The sequence below is a fragment of the Glycine max genome, chromosome 8 (genome assembly GCF_000004515.6).
Source record: "Glycine max cultivar Williams 82 chromosome 8, Glycine_max_v4.0, whole genome shotgun sequence".
Lineage (NCBI taxonomy): Eukaryota > Viridiplantae > Streptophyta > Magnoliopsida > Fabales > Fabaceae > Glycine > Glycine max.
The window spans coordinates 43,958,443-43,978,718 of record NC_038244.2 but is presented as its reverse complement, the minus strand read 5'-3'; the positions used below and the strand labels follow the sequence as shown (position 1 = coordinate 43,978,718).

Sequence of the window (20,276 nt, the reverse complement as noted above, 5' to 3'; positions counted from 1 at the left end):
AAAATCTGTGAATTGTAAATCTAGGGGACTTAATAATTTATGAGTTGTCAACATTTAATCCTTAATCATATATATAACCACTTAAAAAATATCATGTACATTTATATTTTAATTTTAATCGTTAAAATATAACTTAACAGCAGTTTATATATATAATTTAAGTCAATGATTTTTATTTTTCAAGAAAATGGTATTTTAGTTGAATATCGAAGTGGAGATCGAACACATGATCAAGTTCCCCTTCATCCCCTGATCTAGAATCCATGAGCTAGTGTAGCAGCTACCAATCAAATGCTTTATGAGAATTGTCAAAAATACTTAAATGAGACATGTGGATTTAGATAATTATCTCATATTTTTTCTTATTTAAGATTTTATTTATGTTTTTTTTATGTAAATTGTTAATATGTAGTTTGTTTTTTTTAACTTATTATTTTGCTAGATTGTATATGCTTATTGATGGACTATTTGATAGTATATTGAATTGGATTGAATTACATTGCATTTTTTAGAACAAGGTTTAATGAAAGCTTGAAGTGAAAATTTCAACTCAAATGTGCTTAAGTTGGGATTGAAGGGTCCAAATAGAAGTTCTTTTTTTTGGAGAAGATGAAAAACTAAGTTGTAACGGAGAGGAAAATTAGCTTCAACAAAACAAATTTTGACTTAAGTTGAATTTGGATAGAGGTGCAGAACTACATAGCTGCAGTATTTGTTTAAGTTCAAAGTTTTTGGCTTGAGTAGACACTCACTTAAGTGTAGATTTTTTGGGTCTGTATAAATAGATTCTCTGGTTTATTTTAGGAGGCACGCTTCCTCATTGTGTAAAAATACCTTGTTTACTAAAGTTCTTATACTTCAACTCCCTCCTTCCATTGTTCTTGCTTTTGAATGTTATTCATGGAGATGGGTAGCTAAGTCCTTCGTTGTTGGAGTTAGATTAAATCTGAGTTTTATGCTCTCATGTATTTCTTTTGAAATAGAGTTATATATTCATCTTGTTCTTTAATGTTAGCTTTTTACTTCTATGCTTCATGTTTGTTATGGATTGGCCACACATAGCTTGATTCTTAGATGAGATTGTTATTGGAAAATATTTTATTTATCTTGAACTATGGTAACACTTTGCAATTTAATTCCCAATGTATACTATTTTAGACTTTATGCTTTGATTCACACTCCTTTACAAATGAACGTGGCTCTTTTTTTTTAATTTAAAATATTATAAAATATAAATATTATATTATATAATTTTTTTAATTGGATTTAAAATTACTTATTTATTAAATTAAATTTTATAATTTTATTTTTTATTTTTTAAAATCCATAGGATTTAGGGTTTACTTATTTTATAAAAAATTACTTTTAAACTACTTTAGTCATTTTAAAAAGAGAATTAAAATTTTGCTTTTCAGACTTAAATTTAAAAATAAAATTTTGTAGATATGTTGAAGAGTTAAAATGGCCGTAAACCCTAAATCCTATGGATTTTAAATCAATTTTAAAACAACTTTAAACCATTTTTTAAAGCAAATAAAAAAAATCTTAATCCTAGTTTTATTAAATATTTAATACAAAACAATATTGTTATGCTTTTGTATTTTCAATTTAATATATGTTCTATTTCTCAATGGAATTTTATTCTTTTAATAACTTAAAATCAATTTAACACTTAGTCTGAATGAAAAAGAAACAAAGAAAACTAAATAAATAAAAGAAAATAAGGAAGAAAAAAGTAAGGGAAAAATACAATACAAATATATTATTTTAATCAATAGAAAAAAAAATAAAAAAATCTATTTTTATTTGAATAAGTAGAAGAAATAGTGTATATTGATAACGTGTATAAATACAATATTTTTTTAATTATAATATGCTAAAATAAAAAGTAAAGGGGAGTGAGAGATGTATTTAAAATACCATATTTCTTTCCCTCATGGCTTCCGGCCGAGTCAGTAAAGGCTCAAAAGAAGTGATTTATTTTGGCAAGTTGTCTTTCTATTAAAAAATGATTTTGGTAAGTTATGTGTTTTTGTATTCACCCTAATTATAGTAAACTTTGCTATTTTTCTTTTAAATCATTCTTTCTTATCTTGTTACTTACTTTAATTTTTTCTATTGGATGTAACTTACTTTAATAATTCACCCAAATTTATTCCTTGTAATATTTAATTTGTACTAATACGTCTGATATATTTATTGTTATAGGTCGTGGGAACGATGATAATGATGATTAATTTATTAAAAAAATCAAGACAATGACAAAGAAATTAATTATGAATTGGAATATAATTGACTCATTTTAAATCTTGTTCAATCTGATAAAATATTGATTCTAATATTAAAAAGATTGATCACAAAAAAAAATCCTAACATAGATTTTTGGTACTTTCCCAATAAAAATCCAAACAGGCCGTTTTTTTTAAGGCAAACAGGATGTTAATTAATCTTTTTTTATCCGTAAACAGGCTGTTAATCTCTCAAATTATTCTCTGTTTCTATATATTTTTATTTTTATTAAATTTCCCATCGATTAATTATTTCCATATGCCCTTCCACTTACAATCCGTATTTAACGCTAAAGATTGAAACGAAAAGAGCCGTGACAAATCTTGTTTTTTTGCAGTACGGGTCAAATTTTGCAGTACACGCGCTTTTTCCTCCAGTTCAGTTGGAACTAGCAACATCTTCCAGCACGAAAAATTATTGTTAAAGGTTAAGTTGCATGTATATATTTAATGAGAAATAATAAAAAGAATAATTAATGCTACTAACACTTTTTTTAATATATTTTTTATTGATTAAAATTTATTAAAAAAAATTAGTGTAAAATGTGTTGAAAATAACAAAATTTTAATTTATAGGTGTCACATTATTTAATAATTATCTTTTAATTTTATAATTTTAATAAATTTTAACAAATTAAATAAATGAGAGTACATTGGAATAACTGTGCAAATAATATGTTTATACTAATTTTCATAAAAAAATTATATTACCCTCCAATTATTAATTAAGAAACTTAAATATATGATTTTTATAATTAATTATCTTAAAATAGTTGATTGAATCAAATACATGAAATTTTTAAAATATTTAATACACTTTCTTCTATTCTTAGGAATTAAAAATAATAATTTATTATTATTAATATATATATATATATATATATATATATATATTATTTAATCTAATGAATTTCGTTTTCAAAAAGGAAAATTCCAATAATTTTAAAATATATTGCTTGGCACTAGTTTTAAAAGAATTTAAAAAAGAAAGAAAGTAGAATTGAGATGGAAGATAGATGTGAATGTGATATGATCATATGATGATGATGATTACTCCAATAGCAATAGTCCAACGTAGTACAAAGCCTGTCTCTCTCACGTGTGTGTAGTACAAAACAAACTTCCAAACCTTAACTTATCTGGCTTAGTACCAAACACAACAACGGTCCCCTCCCAAACCCTCTCCCCCAAAAGAGTCAAAGACAATACATATTCGCTCTTCCTTCTTAGTTCTCACATTACCATTCGCCATTCCAATGTCACCTTCTTTTTGCACATCCCTCTTCCTCTTCACACTCTCCCTTCTCTTCTTCCTATTCTTCTCCCTCTCCGTCTCCGCCCACAGCGGCCACCACGACGACGGTGACGCCGACTCCGACGCCACCCCCGACCTCCGTGCTCGGCCCTTGATTCTCGCGAAGGTGTGGTGCCTGATCGTGATCTTCATCGCCACCTTCGTCTCGGGCGTTTCCCCCTACATTCTGAAATGGAACGAGGGGTTCTTGGTTCTGGGGACCCAGTTTGCTGGGGGAGTGTTTCTGGGAACTGCCATGATGCATTTTCTCAGCGACGCTAATGAGACCTTCGGGGACTTGACTCAAAAGGAGTACCCTTTCGCCTTCATGCTGGCGTGTGCAGGCTACTTGATGACCCTCCTCGCTGATGCCGTCATTTCCTCGCTTTTCAACAATATGGGGCGTCATGCCCAGGATGTCCAAGGTCAAGGTTGGTTCTTGTATCTTTTTTCACTCATTGCTTGCAATGCATTTCAGTTAGTACTTAGTGCCTTTTCTTTTCTTTTTTTTTTAACAAATCAGTGGCTTGTATATTGGTTAAAGAATTAAAAGAATAAATATTTTTATTGAGATGTGTAAAATTATGCTGTTGATTTTTTTTTTTTTATGTTTTATTATGATTTAAATATTATTTTTTTAATTCCTTAACCTATATATATAAGAACACCGGTAAACAAGCTTTTTTTTTTTTTTTTACGGTGTGAATCATGACTTTTTCAAAGAGTAATGATAAAGCCTTCTAATACTTTATGAAAAAAAAAAAGAAAAGTAAATGCATCTTCGATGGAGAATCCATTCGTGGATTCTTAATTTACTTTTAGCTGATCCTATGTAGGATTCAAGAATTTCAACTAGTTTTTACTCCAAGACTAGAATCCTTAACTAGTTAAAATGAGTCTCTAATTATTTTATGGTTAGTACTAGCAAGCAAAATAGTTTTTTAATGTTAAGAACTCGGTTCTTATACATAAGAACTACCATTGGGGATGAGTTTAAGTAGAAGGATTAGTGCTTTAGTAGGAAGATTTTACGAGAGGATTTGGAATTTTCTTTTTTTTAAGACAAAACTTAGATGCAGTTTGGTGCTTTTGGTGGTAATTTGCGTAATAAAATTTTGTGTTAACGATCAGTATCTATGACCTGGCTGAAATTTCGATCATGATAAAAGAACGAAGTAATAAGGGCCAAAGGGCTTGCATTCAAGTTTTGTCCTAAATTTTCGTCCCCTGTTTTTTGAGCTGTGTTTTTGCATTACAATTTTGGTGGTGAATGAATTATGATTCAGCTGACGGACTTGGAGTTTTATTTAAGACTGTATTTAAATGGTGATTTTTATAGGTTGATTAGTTGCTGGGAGCATTGCCATGTCTTCTGATGATGCAATTCAATTTGATTCTGAAAATCTCTCTCCTTGTCTAGTCCTTTGAACTGTGTTGTTTCGTTTGGCATAAGATAACATGATTTAAATTTTGGTGGTGCATGATTACCATTGCATTACATAGTATTTTCTAGGGAGTGTATCTGAATTTATATCATCATATTAAGTACTTAAGCTAAAAATATTTGATTAACTTTATGGAAGTAGCCTAGGATCCTCCTAGACTCTTTTTAAGTTATTTATCAACCTTTTGCTATGTAAAAGGGTTCTCATTGAGATGGTTGAATACCATGAAGAAATTAAAATTAAAAATTAAGTGTGATTACAGTATTGCAGGCTCACCCCATCTTAAAGAACCATTTTCTATCCTTCCTTTTGGTTTACAGGGGCTGATGTGAACAAATTAAGTAGCAACGGCGTTACTTCTCAATCACAACACCGGGTTAGATATCCATGGTTTTATATCAGTTCAATGGATTCTTAAAAAAGTTTTTTTTTTTGGATAATTTCATTTTAGGCATGCTATTACTTATTTGGTACTAATTCCATGTTATTCTGTGCTAACAGAGCCATGACGCTAATCACCATTTAGCAAGTCCTGCACTTGGATATGTCCATTCAGTTGGAGACACCGTTTTATTGATTGTTGCCCTTTGTGCACATTCTGTGTTTGAGGGCTTAGCAATTGGAGTTGCAGAGACCAAAGCAGATGCATGGAAAGCCTTGTGGACAATATGTCTGCACAAGATATTTGCAGCCATTGCCATGGGAATTGCTCTCCTAAGAATGATTCCTGACCGTCCCCTTGTGTCGTGTGCTGTCTATGCTTTCGCGTTTGCCATCTCCAGTCCAATTGGTGTGGCCATTGGAATCATATTGGATGCCACAACACAGGGTCACGTGGCGGATTGGATCTTTGCTATATCAATGGGTCTGGCTTGTGGAGTGTTTATCTATGTATCAGTAAACCATCTGTTGGCAAAAGGGTACATGCCCCACAGACCGACAAAGGTTGACTCGGCCTATTTCAAGTTTCTTGCTGTGTTCTTGGGTGTGGGAGTGATAGCGGTGGTAATGATTTGGGACACCTAAGTAGTTCCAAAAGTTGGAGGCATAGTGATAGCTTAGTTCCAAGATAACTTCTCTTTGCAGCATATGCAGAATCTTTTTTTACTTTTTTCTTTATCTTTGTGGTAATTCCTGTGGTAGAAAAGATGGCAGAAATTTGCCTCAAATGATAGAAAAGATGGGCATGTATTGAAAACTAAGAGGACGTATAGAAGTCTTGGTAAGAAGGTTACTTCACACAGAGGGTAGCCAAAATCATTAGAGGCAAAGGGGAACGGAGAAGGAATATATACAAAGCTATATAGAAAGGATTTTATAGATCAATAATTTGTTTATAGACATGACTTATAATAGAAGTTATGCTGTTGTTTAATTCATATAGCCTATTGTGGGGAAAAAGGTAGGTTGTTGTTGGTGGTGTATACTTTATTGATTTAATAATTGTTATGAGTTTTCTAAGACAGACAAATGGATTTGTTTATAAAAAAGAAAACAGGACAAAAAAAATAAAAGTGGATATTGTCAACAGAAAAAGAAAACAGGACAAAAATAATAAAAAAACTACAAAGTGTGCTCCATATTGCTGCTTTGTCTCTTCTCAATTTGAGCGATAACCAATTACCTGAATTTGGAAATAGAAATGAAGAGGTAGATGCAGAAGACAAGTTTTAATAATGCTTTTGCTTCTACATTATCATAATCTATGAATAGCAACAAGCTTTTCTATTAAGTTTGGAAGTCCTTGCTCCACATTGTGTGCCATGTATGTTTTCTTCTATGTAACTGCATGATTTGGACTCTCGAAAAGTACATGACTAGCGGTTGGAAGTTTAAACTTGGAAAAGTGGAATTATTGTGAACGGCAGAATCACTATGGTAGCTGTCTCTGTAATTAACAGATTTACACCCTTGAAGTACAGCTATTTTTCTTAGCATTTAAGGAATTTATACCTTTTGTATTATTACGAATGCAACTCATGCATAATGCATTCTTAAAAGTCAATTCGTAGTGTTTGCTCTTATCATGAGCTTGCCACAGCTGTCTGAGCATGTGAATGATCTTAACATGCCCCGAAGGACTTGAAACTTTGTTCTCAAGCAATATACCTAATACAAGCAAGAAAATACCCTTATCTAATAAAGTTAAATGGACTGCTATGTTTTTTTATGAATCTTTTTTCTTTAGTTGTTTGTTTGGCAATCCTGTGTCTATATGTTTTCTATACTAGTTTAGTTTGTTTTGTGGGGGCATCAATATGCTAGACAGGTTGCCATAGCCATCATAACTCCAAAACAGAGCGCACTTCCCTAAACATCAAAATGCATACTTAGATAGTTTTTCTTAAAATTGCGTATTTTTAACTTTTTTGTTTGTTTACATTATATGTAAACATTTATGTGTAGACTTGCTTGTCACAAACTTTTCCATCACTACATGTGAATCCAACAATGTGTAGAAAACATGCTCTATTCGTAATAGGTTGAGTCCTTGAGAAATTTCTTCAATTCATATACGTTGAACTTTTAATTATTGAGGACACTATTAATTAGTTTCATTAAAAAAATTAAAGGAGTGAATTCTTAGGATTTCAAATGATTTTTAAATATTTTTTTATAAAAAAACTTGAGATATTCAATTAAGATTTTTAAATGATAAAAATAAGTTTTGTAATATTTAATCAAGACTATTAGGATTTTTTAACAAATTTAATAAAATTTATTCATATTTAATTAATATTTTTTACAACTATATTTTTGATGAATTCTTTTTTAGGATAAACTTTAATGGATTTTGAGACTTTTTAGAGAAAAAGATTTTTCTTTTTTAGGATAAACTTTAATGAATTCTTTTTGGTTATGGCTTCTCGCATGCTCTCATCATCTGTGCTCCGACCATTCCTCCGACGATCTCCACCGGAATTTCATGCTCTGACCCCTACCCGGCCATTCTCTGTCCCAAACTTTTCCACTCGCGTTTCTCCGATCGTCGAAAGCATTCATTCGCTTCATTCATTTCCTTACACTTTTTGGCACTCGATTTTGGTCTTGTGTTGCTGCTAAATCATGTAACAAATAGAATCGCTGTGCTTATTTTTTCTCTCTTTGATATTTTAGAGGAATTGTAGATTAAGATAGGCTTGGTTAGGGTGAAGATGATGGGAATGTATCTTCACCTTGTTGTGTTTGAATGACAGAGTCTTATCGTTATTGTTTTATAATGACTATATGATGCAGCATGATGTTATAGTATGCCAATTGATATTATATAATCCTGAATTGTGATCGGAAGTTTGTTAATTTCTGTTTTCTTGATGGAGTCTTCGACAAGGGAAAATTGCTATGATGGAGTTTGATTACATATTTGAGACGCGATGGTGGTGACAGCAAATATAAGGATCTGAAGCGTGACAAATCCTGGGTGTTGGTGATGAATTTATATGATTTAAAGTGTATAATTATAGAGAACAGGTAAAGAGGGGGGAGAGGGCAGAAGAATATATGTGTATATAGGGCATTTCTTACCATTGATATCTTAGGCCATCTTTTAATTTAGGCAAAATTGTAAAATTGGTCCCCCAGTTTATCTTCAATTTCGAATTTGGTCTCCCTATAATTTAATTTACAAATTTGGTCCCTCAATTTTATAAATTTTGGAAACCCGATTTAAACGTTGACCGTTAATCTTAGACGTTGACTGTCACGTGTCAATGTCTGAGTGATTTTTGTATCTCTTTTAAGCTTCTGAAACACTTAATCCTGTATGTAGAGTAGAATTATATTCAAGAAAAGACTATCTGGAATGCAAGAATTTATATTCCAAAAAGTCTTTGCCAAATATGATTTTACATTTTGAAACAGGTGAAGGAAGAAAATCTGGAGATGCAGGAACAATTTCCCCTATTTGAATACACTAGGCAAGGAGAAGTGGGCTGGAAGGCTTTCCTTTACTAGGCTGCATGTTTGCACTGAAGGGACCATTGCTTACTGCTTCTCTTAAATTACTACCTGCACCCCATATCATTTTAAAACAATTAAATTTCCAAAAGTACCCCGACGTGTCCTTCTACCTGCACCCATTCCCTGTCCCACGGATGCTGCTTGCCAAGACACTTGACAACAAATGCCAGTAGCATCCCAGCACATAGCAAATAGCACAAGGGATATTGCAAAACACAAAGTAAATACAAAAACAGTAAAAGACGGTAAATACTGCCTGTTCGTTATTTGGAATGATTGTTAAGTTTTTACCTATGAATGAGGCACAATAAATCTTTTGTTTTATAGGTGAATATTGAATCCAACCTTGTCAATTTGGTTTCATACTGTTGCAATTAAATGATATTTGGAATACAAAATGCTTTTTTCTTCATACAGAAAATCCAATCCGTAATAATAAAAAATCAAATATGAAATTCAAATTCCAGAAAAGATAAAACTGTCACCCAAATTTATTGAACAACAAATCTAAAAGTATGAAAATGTAATTCTGAAATAACTTTTGGGAAATGATGTTTTCGTACTTCTGGAATTGTTGTTCCATAATTCTGCAAATACAATTTCAGATTAAGTTTTATGGAAAGCAACATGAATTCTGGAAAACTTAATCCAGAATTATGTTTTCATATTTCTAGAACAGCAAATCTGGATGACCACAAAATTTTTGTTAATTACGAATTGTTCAGTCTTGAAGTCTAGGTAGAGCAAAAAATAAACCAAAAAATAAAAACCAGATATGAAGGTGCAACACATTGAAGGAGTAACTTGACTCGGAAAAAGAAGCCAGATATGGAGTGCAGGTATAAATGTGTAGAATACAGTAAGCAACGGCCCACTACCCACTCATCGACTGAAGAAATGTAATAAAACAAACGAGGTAAGAAGAAAAACAACAAAATCATTGAAGTAGATGAACAATATCTATTACAGGAAAAAAATTAAATGTAATAAATAAAATTTTTTAACCTTTCACTGAAATAAAACATACATTTTCGATAAAAAGAAATATTTGGATGAATTATATAGTTTCAAAAAATTAATAATTTTTCAAAAAAAAGGAATTAATAATTTAGGAATAAACCAAATAGCAATAATTGTATACAAATTTTCACAACAAACATACAACAAATATATAATATATACATAAATATACATGTGTTAATAACACAAACATACATGATCTAAATTCAGGTTGGGATCTAATTTTATACCGTGGTTTTTTTTCAAAAAAATTTGGAAAACCAAGTTAAGAATTCCTGTCCTTCCAACCCGAATTTTTAATTGTTTTTTTAAAAAGATAATAAAATAATTTAAGGAAATGGAATTAATTCAAAATAATAAAATCAGAGAATATAAATAATGACAAATTAATTCTAAGTAGTATTTTAACATGTGTATTTGCACATAATAATAAATAAATGTTTTATTTTTCTTTTATGCCATTTTAAAGATTTTTTATTAAAATGTATAATATAAAAAAAATTATAATTTAATATAAATTAATATTTATATTTGTTTAAGTTATCATACAATTCTTTGATTGTCAAAATGGCACTTAAATGACTTATAAAATTAATGCAAACTTTTATTTGTCCACACTTCCCGTCTCTCTCTCTCTCTCTCTGTTTTTTGTTTTTATTTTTTGTATAACTCAACACCTGCGGCTGCATTGGATGCACAATTCCTCAGCTCTGCAACTTCTTTCTCTCTCTTTCCATGTACATGGCAATTTCAAGGTACCTTTCTTCTTCTTCTACCGTTTCATCATCTCTGACCTCTCTCTCTTCTCTCCCACTTCGTTTCTTCCTCCGCAGTGTTCCCACCGACCCAACCTTTGCCCCAGTTCCTCTTTCTTGAATCACCCAGGATCAACATCAGCGTTTCTACTCATAATATGCTGTAAAGTTTCAATCTTTCTGTTGGAAACATCCTTTTCTTATCTCAACTGGGATACCATTTGACCTTTCGGCAGATTTTCACCTCTGGAGTAGTTAAAAGCCCAGTTTTTCTCTGCCTGTTGGATTTTCCAGCCTCTGGATCAGTTTTCCTGGAGAGTTTCTCTCTGATCTGTTTGGAGGCACAGATATTAGTTTGAGGTTTTTGTGGCTGTGGTCAACTTTGGAGGTTTTTCAGTTTCAGGAGATGATCATGCCTCTTTGGAGGCTTATGAGATTGAGAAAAAAGGGTCAATTTAGTGATCCTTAGATGATGTTTTTCCTCTGATTTCAAAGCCGTTCTTAATTTTGAAGGGATTTTGTCTGTTTTTGTTTGATGTAATTTTGAAGGGCATGGATGTTTAATTAGGGTTTCTGACTTTTTCCCCACATGAAAAAGTACTTGGCTTTTGAGGATTCTGGTTAGTTTTATGCAGTAGACATTTTTGTGTTAACCTGAGTAGGGTTCTTCTCAGGAGTGAGGAAACTGAGGTTGTTCAAAAGGGTTTTTGTTTGTTAGGATGATGATATGCTAGAAGGTTCTTGCTTTTATGACTATGGATTTGTCTGATTGTTCTTTTGGACTAGTGAATCCAAAGGGTCTGCACCCGTTGCCATTGCTTTGAAATCAAGTGCATATCTGCCGGTGTTCTGTTAACTCCTGTTGGTATTCTCTTTATGGCTGTAAACAATTGCTGTTTCGTGGAATGGAAAGAGCAGTTTGTTTCTCAGGAGCGCGGTAATCGTGTGGTTCACTATTACCTGAAGGATTCTGCTGGGGAATCCGTCCTTGCAGTTGTTGGCACTGAGAGGAGTGTTAGGCACATGTGCTATGTTGTTGCTGAGGAGTTTCTTGAAATTTGTGGGATGGAGGGTTCCATTCCAACCGGTTTCAAATGGAGATCTAGAAGAGAGGTGGTGGATTGGCTGACATCGACGCTATCAAAGCAGAACCTGCAGGGAGATAGAAGTGGTAAGTTGATACTTCTTCGTTCTAACTTGTTGTGCGGTCATTTATAATGTCTATGATTGTTTGTATGTTGAACAATAATGTGCAAAATAACTGTTATGAGGAAGGCAACTCAGCCACAAGACCACGACACCTGATGGATTTTGTGCAAATCCATTCTGTTACAAGAATGCTGAGCTGGCAGGGAGGGATTGGCTCATGAAGAATATTCCCCATCATGCAGGACCATGTGCAACACTGCATTGCACATTTCTTTCTTGTTTTATTTCATATCATTTTCTGTTATTATTGCATTCTAGCACCTTCTATTCTGTATTAGCATGGCTGGTCATGGCCCAATATAAAGGGATGCTTAGTTTGTAATAGAGAGCAGAGAAAAATATTAGAGTTTCCTTCTTCTCTTTCTTTCTTCTTGGGAGGGTCCTAGACCTCGAATGCTAGGAAACATTGAGCTGATTTTCAGTTCATAACAATAACATAGGAAGCTATGGCTTTGTGAGCAACAAAGTGATGTAGAGTAATGAACAATGGTATGTGTGTTTGTGTAAGGCAATCATATGGATGTAGTTCAATCAATATTTTGTGCCATTATCTGTTACAGGAGTGCATGATACATACGTATATGTAAATGGTTCTTTTCGAAAACTTTTATTTTCCTTAATATCTGCAATTCTGTCCTATCATGATTCATAATGAGTCTTTATGCTATATGCATTTAGGGTTGGAGACTACTGCCTCCAGTCTCAAATATAAGGAAAAAAACGATTCATGCTAACTACGAAAGTTAGTTAACCACATTTAATTTCACCCATCTCAATTAAAAAATAAAATTTTCCCCAACTTACCCTTCGTTGGAACTTGGTATAAGGAATAAAAATGAGTCATTGGAACTAAAATCTCAATTAAATGAAGGGTATTTTAGAGATAGTAGCATTAAATGAGGTGAAGTTAGTTGAAATTTTCTTATATTTGAGACAAAAAAAGTGTTTTTTTCTTCTTATATTTAAGACCGGAGTAGTATTATACACTGACAATTTTCTTTAATGTTGTCTTATTCTTTCTTATTTTTGTTCTATAGAAATAATTTTTCTACCTCTCTTCTTGTATTTTCTGTTCTTTCTAATAAAATTCCTTCTTTTATCCTACCAATAGAATAACAGCAGATGTTTCCGAATAAAAAAAATAATGGATTCATTAAAATTTGATTATCATAAGTAATGATAGAAGTTTGGTGAAGATTTGGTGCTTTGAGATTCAGCACCTAGGTCCTGTTTTGGCTGAAAACAAGGATTTGTCAGGATGCCAAGCACCTAGTTGCTAACTGGTGGGAGAGCCTTTTCAAACATGCAAATTTTCACGCTGAAACCAGTTCCAATCACATTCAAAACACACAATACCATGGATCAACGACAAAAAAGACCAAATCACCATTTTTCAATTTTCGCTTACAAGCAAGCTAAGAATCAAACTTTTCCATGAATGAGTGTGAGAACCTAAAAACACTATTCATCATCCCTATCATTAACATGTTCATTTTCCTTACTAGTGTCTTTCAAGAACTGCCAATCTAGAGTAGTATAAACTCATTTTGATGATGAATATCTCCCAAACACATCAAACCATGCAATCCCTATATGCGATTTTTCAACTAGAAAAAGAAATAGATCAACAAAGCAAAAAGGATGGGTTTTAGATGCTTCATTTACTTAAAAATCCAAATATTTGAAGGTTTCTTTTCCCTTCTTCTCCCTCCCACCCTCCCTTTCATATCTTTTCTTCAGCTGAAAATACACTTTCTAAGACATAGACTAGCCTTTAATGTAGGGATAAGGATTAGGATTATATTAATTAATATTGTAGTAAAATAAATAAAACATGCACCGACAGACTGTGTAAAGATATTTTACACTATCATTTAATCACAAATCTTCTTGTATGGTAAGTTTGTGTTCTTTTATAGAAATGATACTTTTTTATTGGTTGACTGTGTAAAATCTTTTACACTGACATTGCATGCCTATTAAACTTTGTAACTTGTTACTTAATTCTTCATACTTTGAACTACACTTTTCTATTAATATGTATGATTAATGTAGATTAAATAAACTTTAAGTTCTGCCCCTGGTTCCATGCAAAGCAGTGCTAACAGTGGAATTAAGGATAAAGAAAGTGTAAGTTTATGATTACAGGAAAGTTGAAGGACTAACCTGCAATTAGTCAGCATTTTATCTCTAATGCAGCATATTCTTGGAAAACAACTTTAAGCTCCTCTTATCACCCTTTATCCATTTCTGCATTCCAAATAATATTGAAAATATTTAGCTTAGAAAATTAGGGGTATTACAGGAAGGAAGTCCGTCTATGATCTGGTTAATCTTTTTATCCCTTGTATTATTTATTTATTTATTTGTATTTTAAATCACAGTATCAGCTGGTCATAACTTGGTACCATCTCATGAGGCCACAAATGACAGTGTCAATGAAATTATTGGTCTGTCTGCTCAAATAACAGATGACAAGGTATATCCCTTTTTGTCCCCTGCCCTCCCTTCCAGTTTCTCTATTTTCCTTTATATTGTTTCTAGTTAATGTTTTTGACATCCACATGCTCCTCTTTCTCAGGACTTTCCAACGAGTAACTCCAAATTGTCCAATTCAGACATTGTTTGGTCAGGAGTTGCGTGGAGATGTGGCAAACAACTTAAGCATTATCCTGCTTTTTTCAGGAATGGCATCAAAATAGCGGTAAGAAGCCCTTGAACTAAATTTCTCTATCATCTTACTTCAAATTTACTTGTTGACTCCTCAGGTTAGGGCATCAACTTCTAATTAACTTCCTAACTTCCCATCATTAGTAATTAACTTCTAATTAATCGCTTTCAGTATTGACAAGTAAATTCCTTAATGATGTCTATATTTAGGTGTGCATTGCAGGCAAATTCCTTAATGATGAAATGCATATTTAGTTTTGTACATTACATTTTTTGTATTTGCTTAGTGCCATGCATTGTGACATGCATGAATATTCCCCCCCTTCCCCCTAAATTCAATTAGTTGAAAAGTCTGTTTTGTTTTTCATGAATATAATATCTAGATGATTTTACATCTAACATTTACATTCTTTCTGATTTCCAGATTCAATCCTTTGTTTTTGTTATGGGCAAGGGAGAGAACCATTATATTGCTTATGTAGAGGATATGTATGAAGACAGGAGGGGACAGAAAAAGATCAAAGTGAGGTGGTTTCACCATAATCAGGAAGTCAAGGGTGTAGTTCCTGTACGAAATCCTCACCCTCGGGAAGTTTTTATCACACCTTATTCCCAAGTCATTAGTTCAGAGTGCGTAGATGGTTCTGCCACAGTCTTAACTCGTGAAGACTTTGAAAAATGCATGCCTTTTTTTTCCCCCACTTCAAGGGACAGAATACATTTGTGCTTTAGGCAGTTTAGAAGCAACAAAATCAAGCCCTTTGACTTGAGTAAATTGCGTGGTTACTATGCTCAACCAATTCTTTCTTGCTTACACCTTGATTCAATCCAGCACCCTGAGTTCCTAGCAAGAGAAGATGAAGAGTTGAGTGCAGGTGATGATGTGAAAGTAGGAGTCAAGAGGAGGAGGGGTGATAAGGGGTCTCCTCAGTCTTGGATAAGTCGCCAGGGGGTTAGGAAGTTAAGTAGAAATAAGCAAATGATGGTATACAAAACCTTCCAGGTTGCAAATTATGCAAGATCAGAAAGGATATTGCTTTCTCGGAAGCAGGTTGGGAGTCAACCTTGGTCTAACCACAAATACAAGGTTGATGACAAGATAGAGTTGCTTTGTCAAGATAGTGGCATCAGAGGCTGCTGGTTCAGGTGTACAGTTGTTCAGGTAGCCCGGAAGCAGTTGAAAGTCCAATATGATGATGTCCAGGATGAAGATGGAAGTGGAAATCTTGAGGTATAATCAAGCTTAAGATATTCTTAATTCAATTTTCTGGTTAGTACTTAGTACTATTGTAAAATATGTGGATAAATAAAGGGGTTTCCTATATAAGGTTATGTAGTTTTAGGCTTTTAGCAACTAGTAAAATGAATAATGTTCTTTAATCCTTGCAGTTGAAGTTTAAGCAAAATCTTACCAAGTAATGAAATAATGGGTTTCTGTATAGAATTAGAAATCATTCTAGCTTAAGTTTAAAGTGAATTAATTAGTTATACTTATACTGAATTAATCAAGGATCCGGTATTCTACTGGAATAAACTATTCCCTGTTTCTAATAATCTGCTAAATTATAAGGATCTACTGTGTAAAAAAATTTCATTTAAAATTGAATCCCATGGGAATAACTAATTGTGCTTGAGATATTCTTTAACAATTTGTTTGATATCTCTGCTAAGTAATGGCTTTGTAAGAATGGCAGGAGATTATTTAGGCAGGTTTTATACATGGATGAGTTTTCTAGCGGAGTACTAGAAATTCATTTTTCTTGTTATATATTTAAAAATGTAGAGGGTAATGGGATGGCTAACAATGACTGGATTGGAATGACAGTCAAATATGATACAATTTGAGACTTCTGATGAGTTATCTACATAAATAAAGTTATAACACCAAATGGAAAGCAGAATGTTCCAAAGAAAAGATTTGTTGATTCACTTATCGCATACTTTTTCACCACTCACTTCTTGGTTCATAACTTTTATCTCAATATTTTCCATATTGTAGGAATGGATCCCTTCTTTCAAGTTAGCCAGGCCTGATAAACTTGGGATGAGGCATTCTGGCCGCCCCACCATCAGGCCAGCTCCAACTTATGAGGAACAAGAACTAGCTGTTGAGGTTGGAAGTGCAGTTGATGCATGGTGGAGTGATGGCTGGTGGGAGGGGGTTGTAACTAGAATTGACAACTGTGGGGATGATAGTGTTGAAGTCCACTTTCCTGGTATGCTGTGTTTTTTTTTCCCCCAAGTCCTTTCTGTAAATCATTTCATCCTTCATTTTTTAATGGAACTGATTTTGGTGGTGTTAGGTGAATGCTTGCTGATGAATGTGTGCAAGAAGGATTTAAGAATATCTAGAGATTGGTTAGGGGACAGTTGGATTAACATTAAGGCAAAACCTGAAATAACTAAATCTATATTCACAGCTAATAATAGCTTTAACACAAAGCTTTCTGTGTCCCCATCTATTGCTAAAGATGTGGACTCTGTTGGTTTTGCTAATTCATGTCATGGTGATCCTGTTAGTAAGAAGTCAAATGAACCAGTTGTTATCAAAGAAGAGAATTTTGTGTCTTGTGATGGCTCTGATAAAGAAGAGAATTTTGTGTCATGTGATGGCTCTGCTGAAGATGGGGACTGTGTCCAGGATAATAAACCCTCTTCAGAAAAAAGTACTCAAGCTGATAATATTGATACACATATCAATTGTGATAATGAAGAGAATTGTGGTGATAATGATAATGATAACAATAGCAATGATGGTGGTGGTAACAAGAATGATGATGATAATGGCAATAAAGATATGGGGGTATTTGGAACTTCTGGACCGGACCAAGAAACTGTAGAGCTCATGGAAGTGGCTGTATAAATAATTTTTTAGAACTCATGCATAAAGTTATGGTAGTTCTGATTGTAGAGCTTTGCCATCATCTCTTATTGTGTTGTAATCTTTGTCCTATGTTAGTCTGAGAATGTAAATAGTAGTTGCACGGTTATGTGAGAATCTAATTGATTGTTAACTTAGTTGTCTTTATAGATGTACAGTGTTGAGTGTAATGTGCTAGCATGTGTTGTCTTCCTTTCCATTGGTTGTATTAGAGAGTAGGTTTCTTTCATACTGAGACAAATATTGTTGAGTAATTTCTATTGTTATCTGATTAGTTTCATTTATTTGGGCCAGTAGTGTATTTTAAGATCTTGTCTACAGAATCTTTTTCCATGTCTTTGTTCCTTCATACTAGCTAAATGGTACTATGATAAATTTTAAGTTTCTTTTCTAAGTGTTGTGTCATGAACTGGTACAAGACTACTGTCAAGGAACTGAGAGTATTATAAAATGGGTTAGTGACTTTGATTGGTAAACCGTTGAGCAATTTGGGCACCCTAACCTAGTGATTCATGGGGGGTGATTCATTTTGCAAGGTAGTAGTAGTGATTTAACCTAGTCTCTTTATTGGCAAATGAGGGCAACCAAAATTTTCTTTTGATGTGTCCGATATGTAGATGTACAATAAAGAATCATGTATCATTTATCTAAAAAAGAAAAAGAATGATGTATTATTTGGTTCGGTTTAATGCTTATAGAGATGACCATAGGGTTAATACGTAACAGATGAGCACAAAAAATATTTTCAAAAAGGTAGGATTTTATTTATCAAAGTTTTAGACTTAGGTAATTAACTACTATAAGTAGGTATGAGTAGGAGTCTAACATTATTGTACCAAACCTTTACATATATAATCGTGTATTATTTTGTAGGCATGAGTACATTGCAGTTTTAATAATAGTTGAATAAATGAAAAGGTAGACCTGAGATGTGATGAATAAATGATCTGATTATGAAGGCCACATTCTAACATTATAATAACTAATTTTTAAAATTTTCGTTTACTAAAAAACTTAATTGTTGTTGCGTGTGAATTACAAACTAAAATAAGTTTGATTTCCAAATATGGCAATAGTACCTATAGGAATCAACGGTACTAGTTCTAAATACTTATCCCTTCCAAACAGTTAAACAAAAAAAACAACTGTAAACAGAATTTAAACAAGCAAAGCGAGGGGTAAGAAATCAGAATCGTGAACACACGAAGTTCAAATATGCGGAACCTAACATTTTGGCTTTACTTCTATTCTATTAAGAGATTCTTAATTTTTCTATAATTACAAAATATCAATAATTAGAGATAAAGTAAATAACATTGGCAATATCTGATGTTTATGAGATTGCACAATTTTTTTTTAAAACTTTTCAAGCAATCTTCCTTGTAGAAAAAGAAGGTACAATATTTTTCAAATAATTAAGAGGGTTAATGTAATGTATAAAAATATTTATTTAATGATTTTCAAATAATTAAGGAGGTTAATGAAAAGATAGTGAAAATAGAGAAGATTTCGTGCAATCTTACAAATCTTCAATTGAATTTCAATGTAAAAAGATATATTATATATCTAATACACAACACAATTTTATCACAATATAATTATTTAATTCCACTTAAAATTTTGATGAGTTATTTGAAATTTGAAATGTATGTGATAAAATCCTATATTTCGGGATTCCCTAATCAAATTTATTTTAACAGTTAGATTTAGATTTATATATGATAAAAACTCATTAAGATAAGTTAAAATTCATCCAACGGTTAGATTTAGATAAGAGATATTTATCAAGAAAAGATTTAGATAAGAGATAAAATTCACCCTATAAAAGTATGCAAGGCCGTTCAGTATCGGCATAAGATTTCTTATGAAATTTTAAATATGTTCCTAAGTTTTTTTTTTTTAATTAAGCCCCTGATTTCTTTTAATTAAGTTCCTAGAATTTCCAATACCGTCACAAATTGTCATTTTTGTGAAGATTTTTTAAGCTGTCAAAAAGTAATATAAAGATGTACTTTTTTGTTTAGAGACCAATTAAAAAGAAAAATAATTTAGGAATCTATTTAAAAATTCGAAATAAATAAATTCGATGACCTATTGAGGAATGCAACCTAATGATATGTATATATTAATTTATCAAATTGATAAGTAAGAAATTAATATTGGATAAAAGTCAATATAAAAGATACAATCACTAAAATTCACTTAATCTTTTCCGATACACATAAAGGATGAGGGTTTGTTATATATTATCAGTATTGATATAGTATCTATTTATTTTTATTTTTATTTTTTAATATTTGGTAAAACAAATATTAAAAAAATGATATTGTCATTTAAAACAGTGAACCACATATATTTAGGTAGCAATAGAATAGATCGAAAGAAAATATCAAATTTTGTATAAAAAAATTCATAACTTTCTATAAATGATCAGTTTATCATGTCAAGCCATGTCATATAATTTGGAGACTAATAGATAATATAGGTCGCACAATTTGAACACAGATTGATAATAATATCATATTGTTCGAAAATATTAACGATCAACATAGTATAATTTGATAGCGCTAATAGATAAGATATGGTTTCCTAATTTTTAGACCATTCATAGATACAAAAGATAAATTTACTTTCTTAAATCAACGGTGAGATACTAATAAATCGATCGTTAATTTCCACAATAATCTTTAAGAAATTTTTGGGAATTTATACTTCATGTCTCTTTTGTATAAATACACTACTCCTTTTTATTAG

General features: G+C 32.1%; 2 protein-coding genes across 2 annotated transcripts; both read left to right on the top strand.

Annotated features, from left to right (window-relative positions):
• The first annotated feature begins 3,332 nt into the window (after positions 1-3,332).
• LOC100809940 (zinc transporter 11) lies at positions 3,333-6,428 on the top strand. The gene is made up of 3 exons (XM_003532122.5): positions 3,333-4,013; positions 5,348-5,403; positions 5,529-6,428. Exons 1-3 carry the CDS (start codon positions 3,545-3,547, stop codon positions 6,051-6,053), a joined length of 1,050 nt encoding a protein of 349 aa, XP_003532170.1. The 5' UTR covers positions 3,333-3,544; the 3' UTR covers positions 6,054-6,428.
• A 4,181-nt stretch (positions 6,429-10,609) lies between these two features.
• On the top strand, positions 10,610-17,806 carry LOC100809407 (uncharacterized). Its single transcript, XM_003532121.5, has 7 exons — positions 10,610-10,762; positions 11,549-11,933; positions 14,356-14,450; positions 14,553-14,675; positions 15,066-15,872; positions 16,641-16,857; positions 16,945-17,806. Exons 2-7 carry the CDS (start codon positions 11,639-11,641, stop codon positions 17,502-17,504), a joined length of 2,097 nt encoding a protein of 698 aa, XP_003532169.1. The 5' UTR covers positions 10,610-10,762; positions 11,549-11,638; the 3' UTR covers positions 17,505-17,806.
• The last annotated feature ends 2,470 nt before the right edge of the window (positions 17,807-20,276 follow it).

What these genes read in the sequence shown, in the direction of transcription:
- LOC100809940 (XM_003532122.5), top strand. Translation starts at nt 3,545, where the DNA reads ATGTCACCTTCTTTTTGCACATCCCTCTTCCTCTTCACACTCTCCCTT. An exon ending in CCAGGATGTCCAAGGTCAAG is followed by an intron (nt 4,014 to 5,347) that starts GTTGGTTCTTGT and finishes TTTGGTTTACAG; the next exon opens with GGGCTGATGTGAACAAATTA. An exon ending in CTTCTCAATCACAACACCGG is followed by an intron (nt 5,404 to 5,528) that starts GTTAGATATCCA and finishes CTGTGCTAACAG; the next exon opens with AGCCATGACGCTAATCACCA.
- LOC100809407 (XM_003532121.5), top strand. Translation starts at nt 11,639, where the DNA reads ATGGCTGTAAACAATTGCTGTTTCGTGGAATGGAAAGAGCAGTTTGTT. An exon ending in GGAATGGCATCAAAATAGCG is followed by an intron (nt 14,676 to 15,065) that starts GTAAGAAGCCCT and finishes TCTGATTTCCAG; the next exon opens with ATTCAATCCTTTGTTTTTGT. An exon ending in TGTTGAAGTCCACTTTCCTG is followed by an intron (nt 16,858 to 16,944) that starts GTATGCTGTGTT and finishes TGGTGGTGTTAG; the next exon opens with GTGAATGCTTGCTGATGAAT.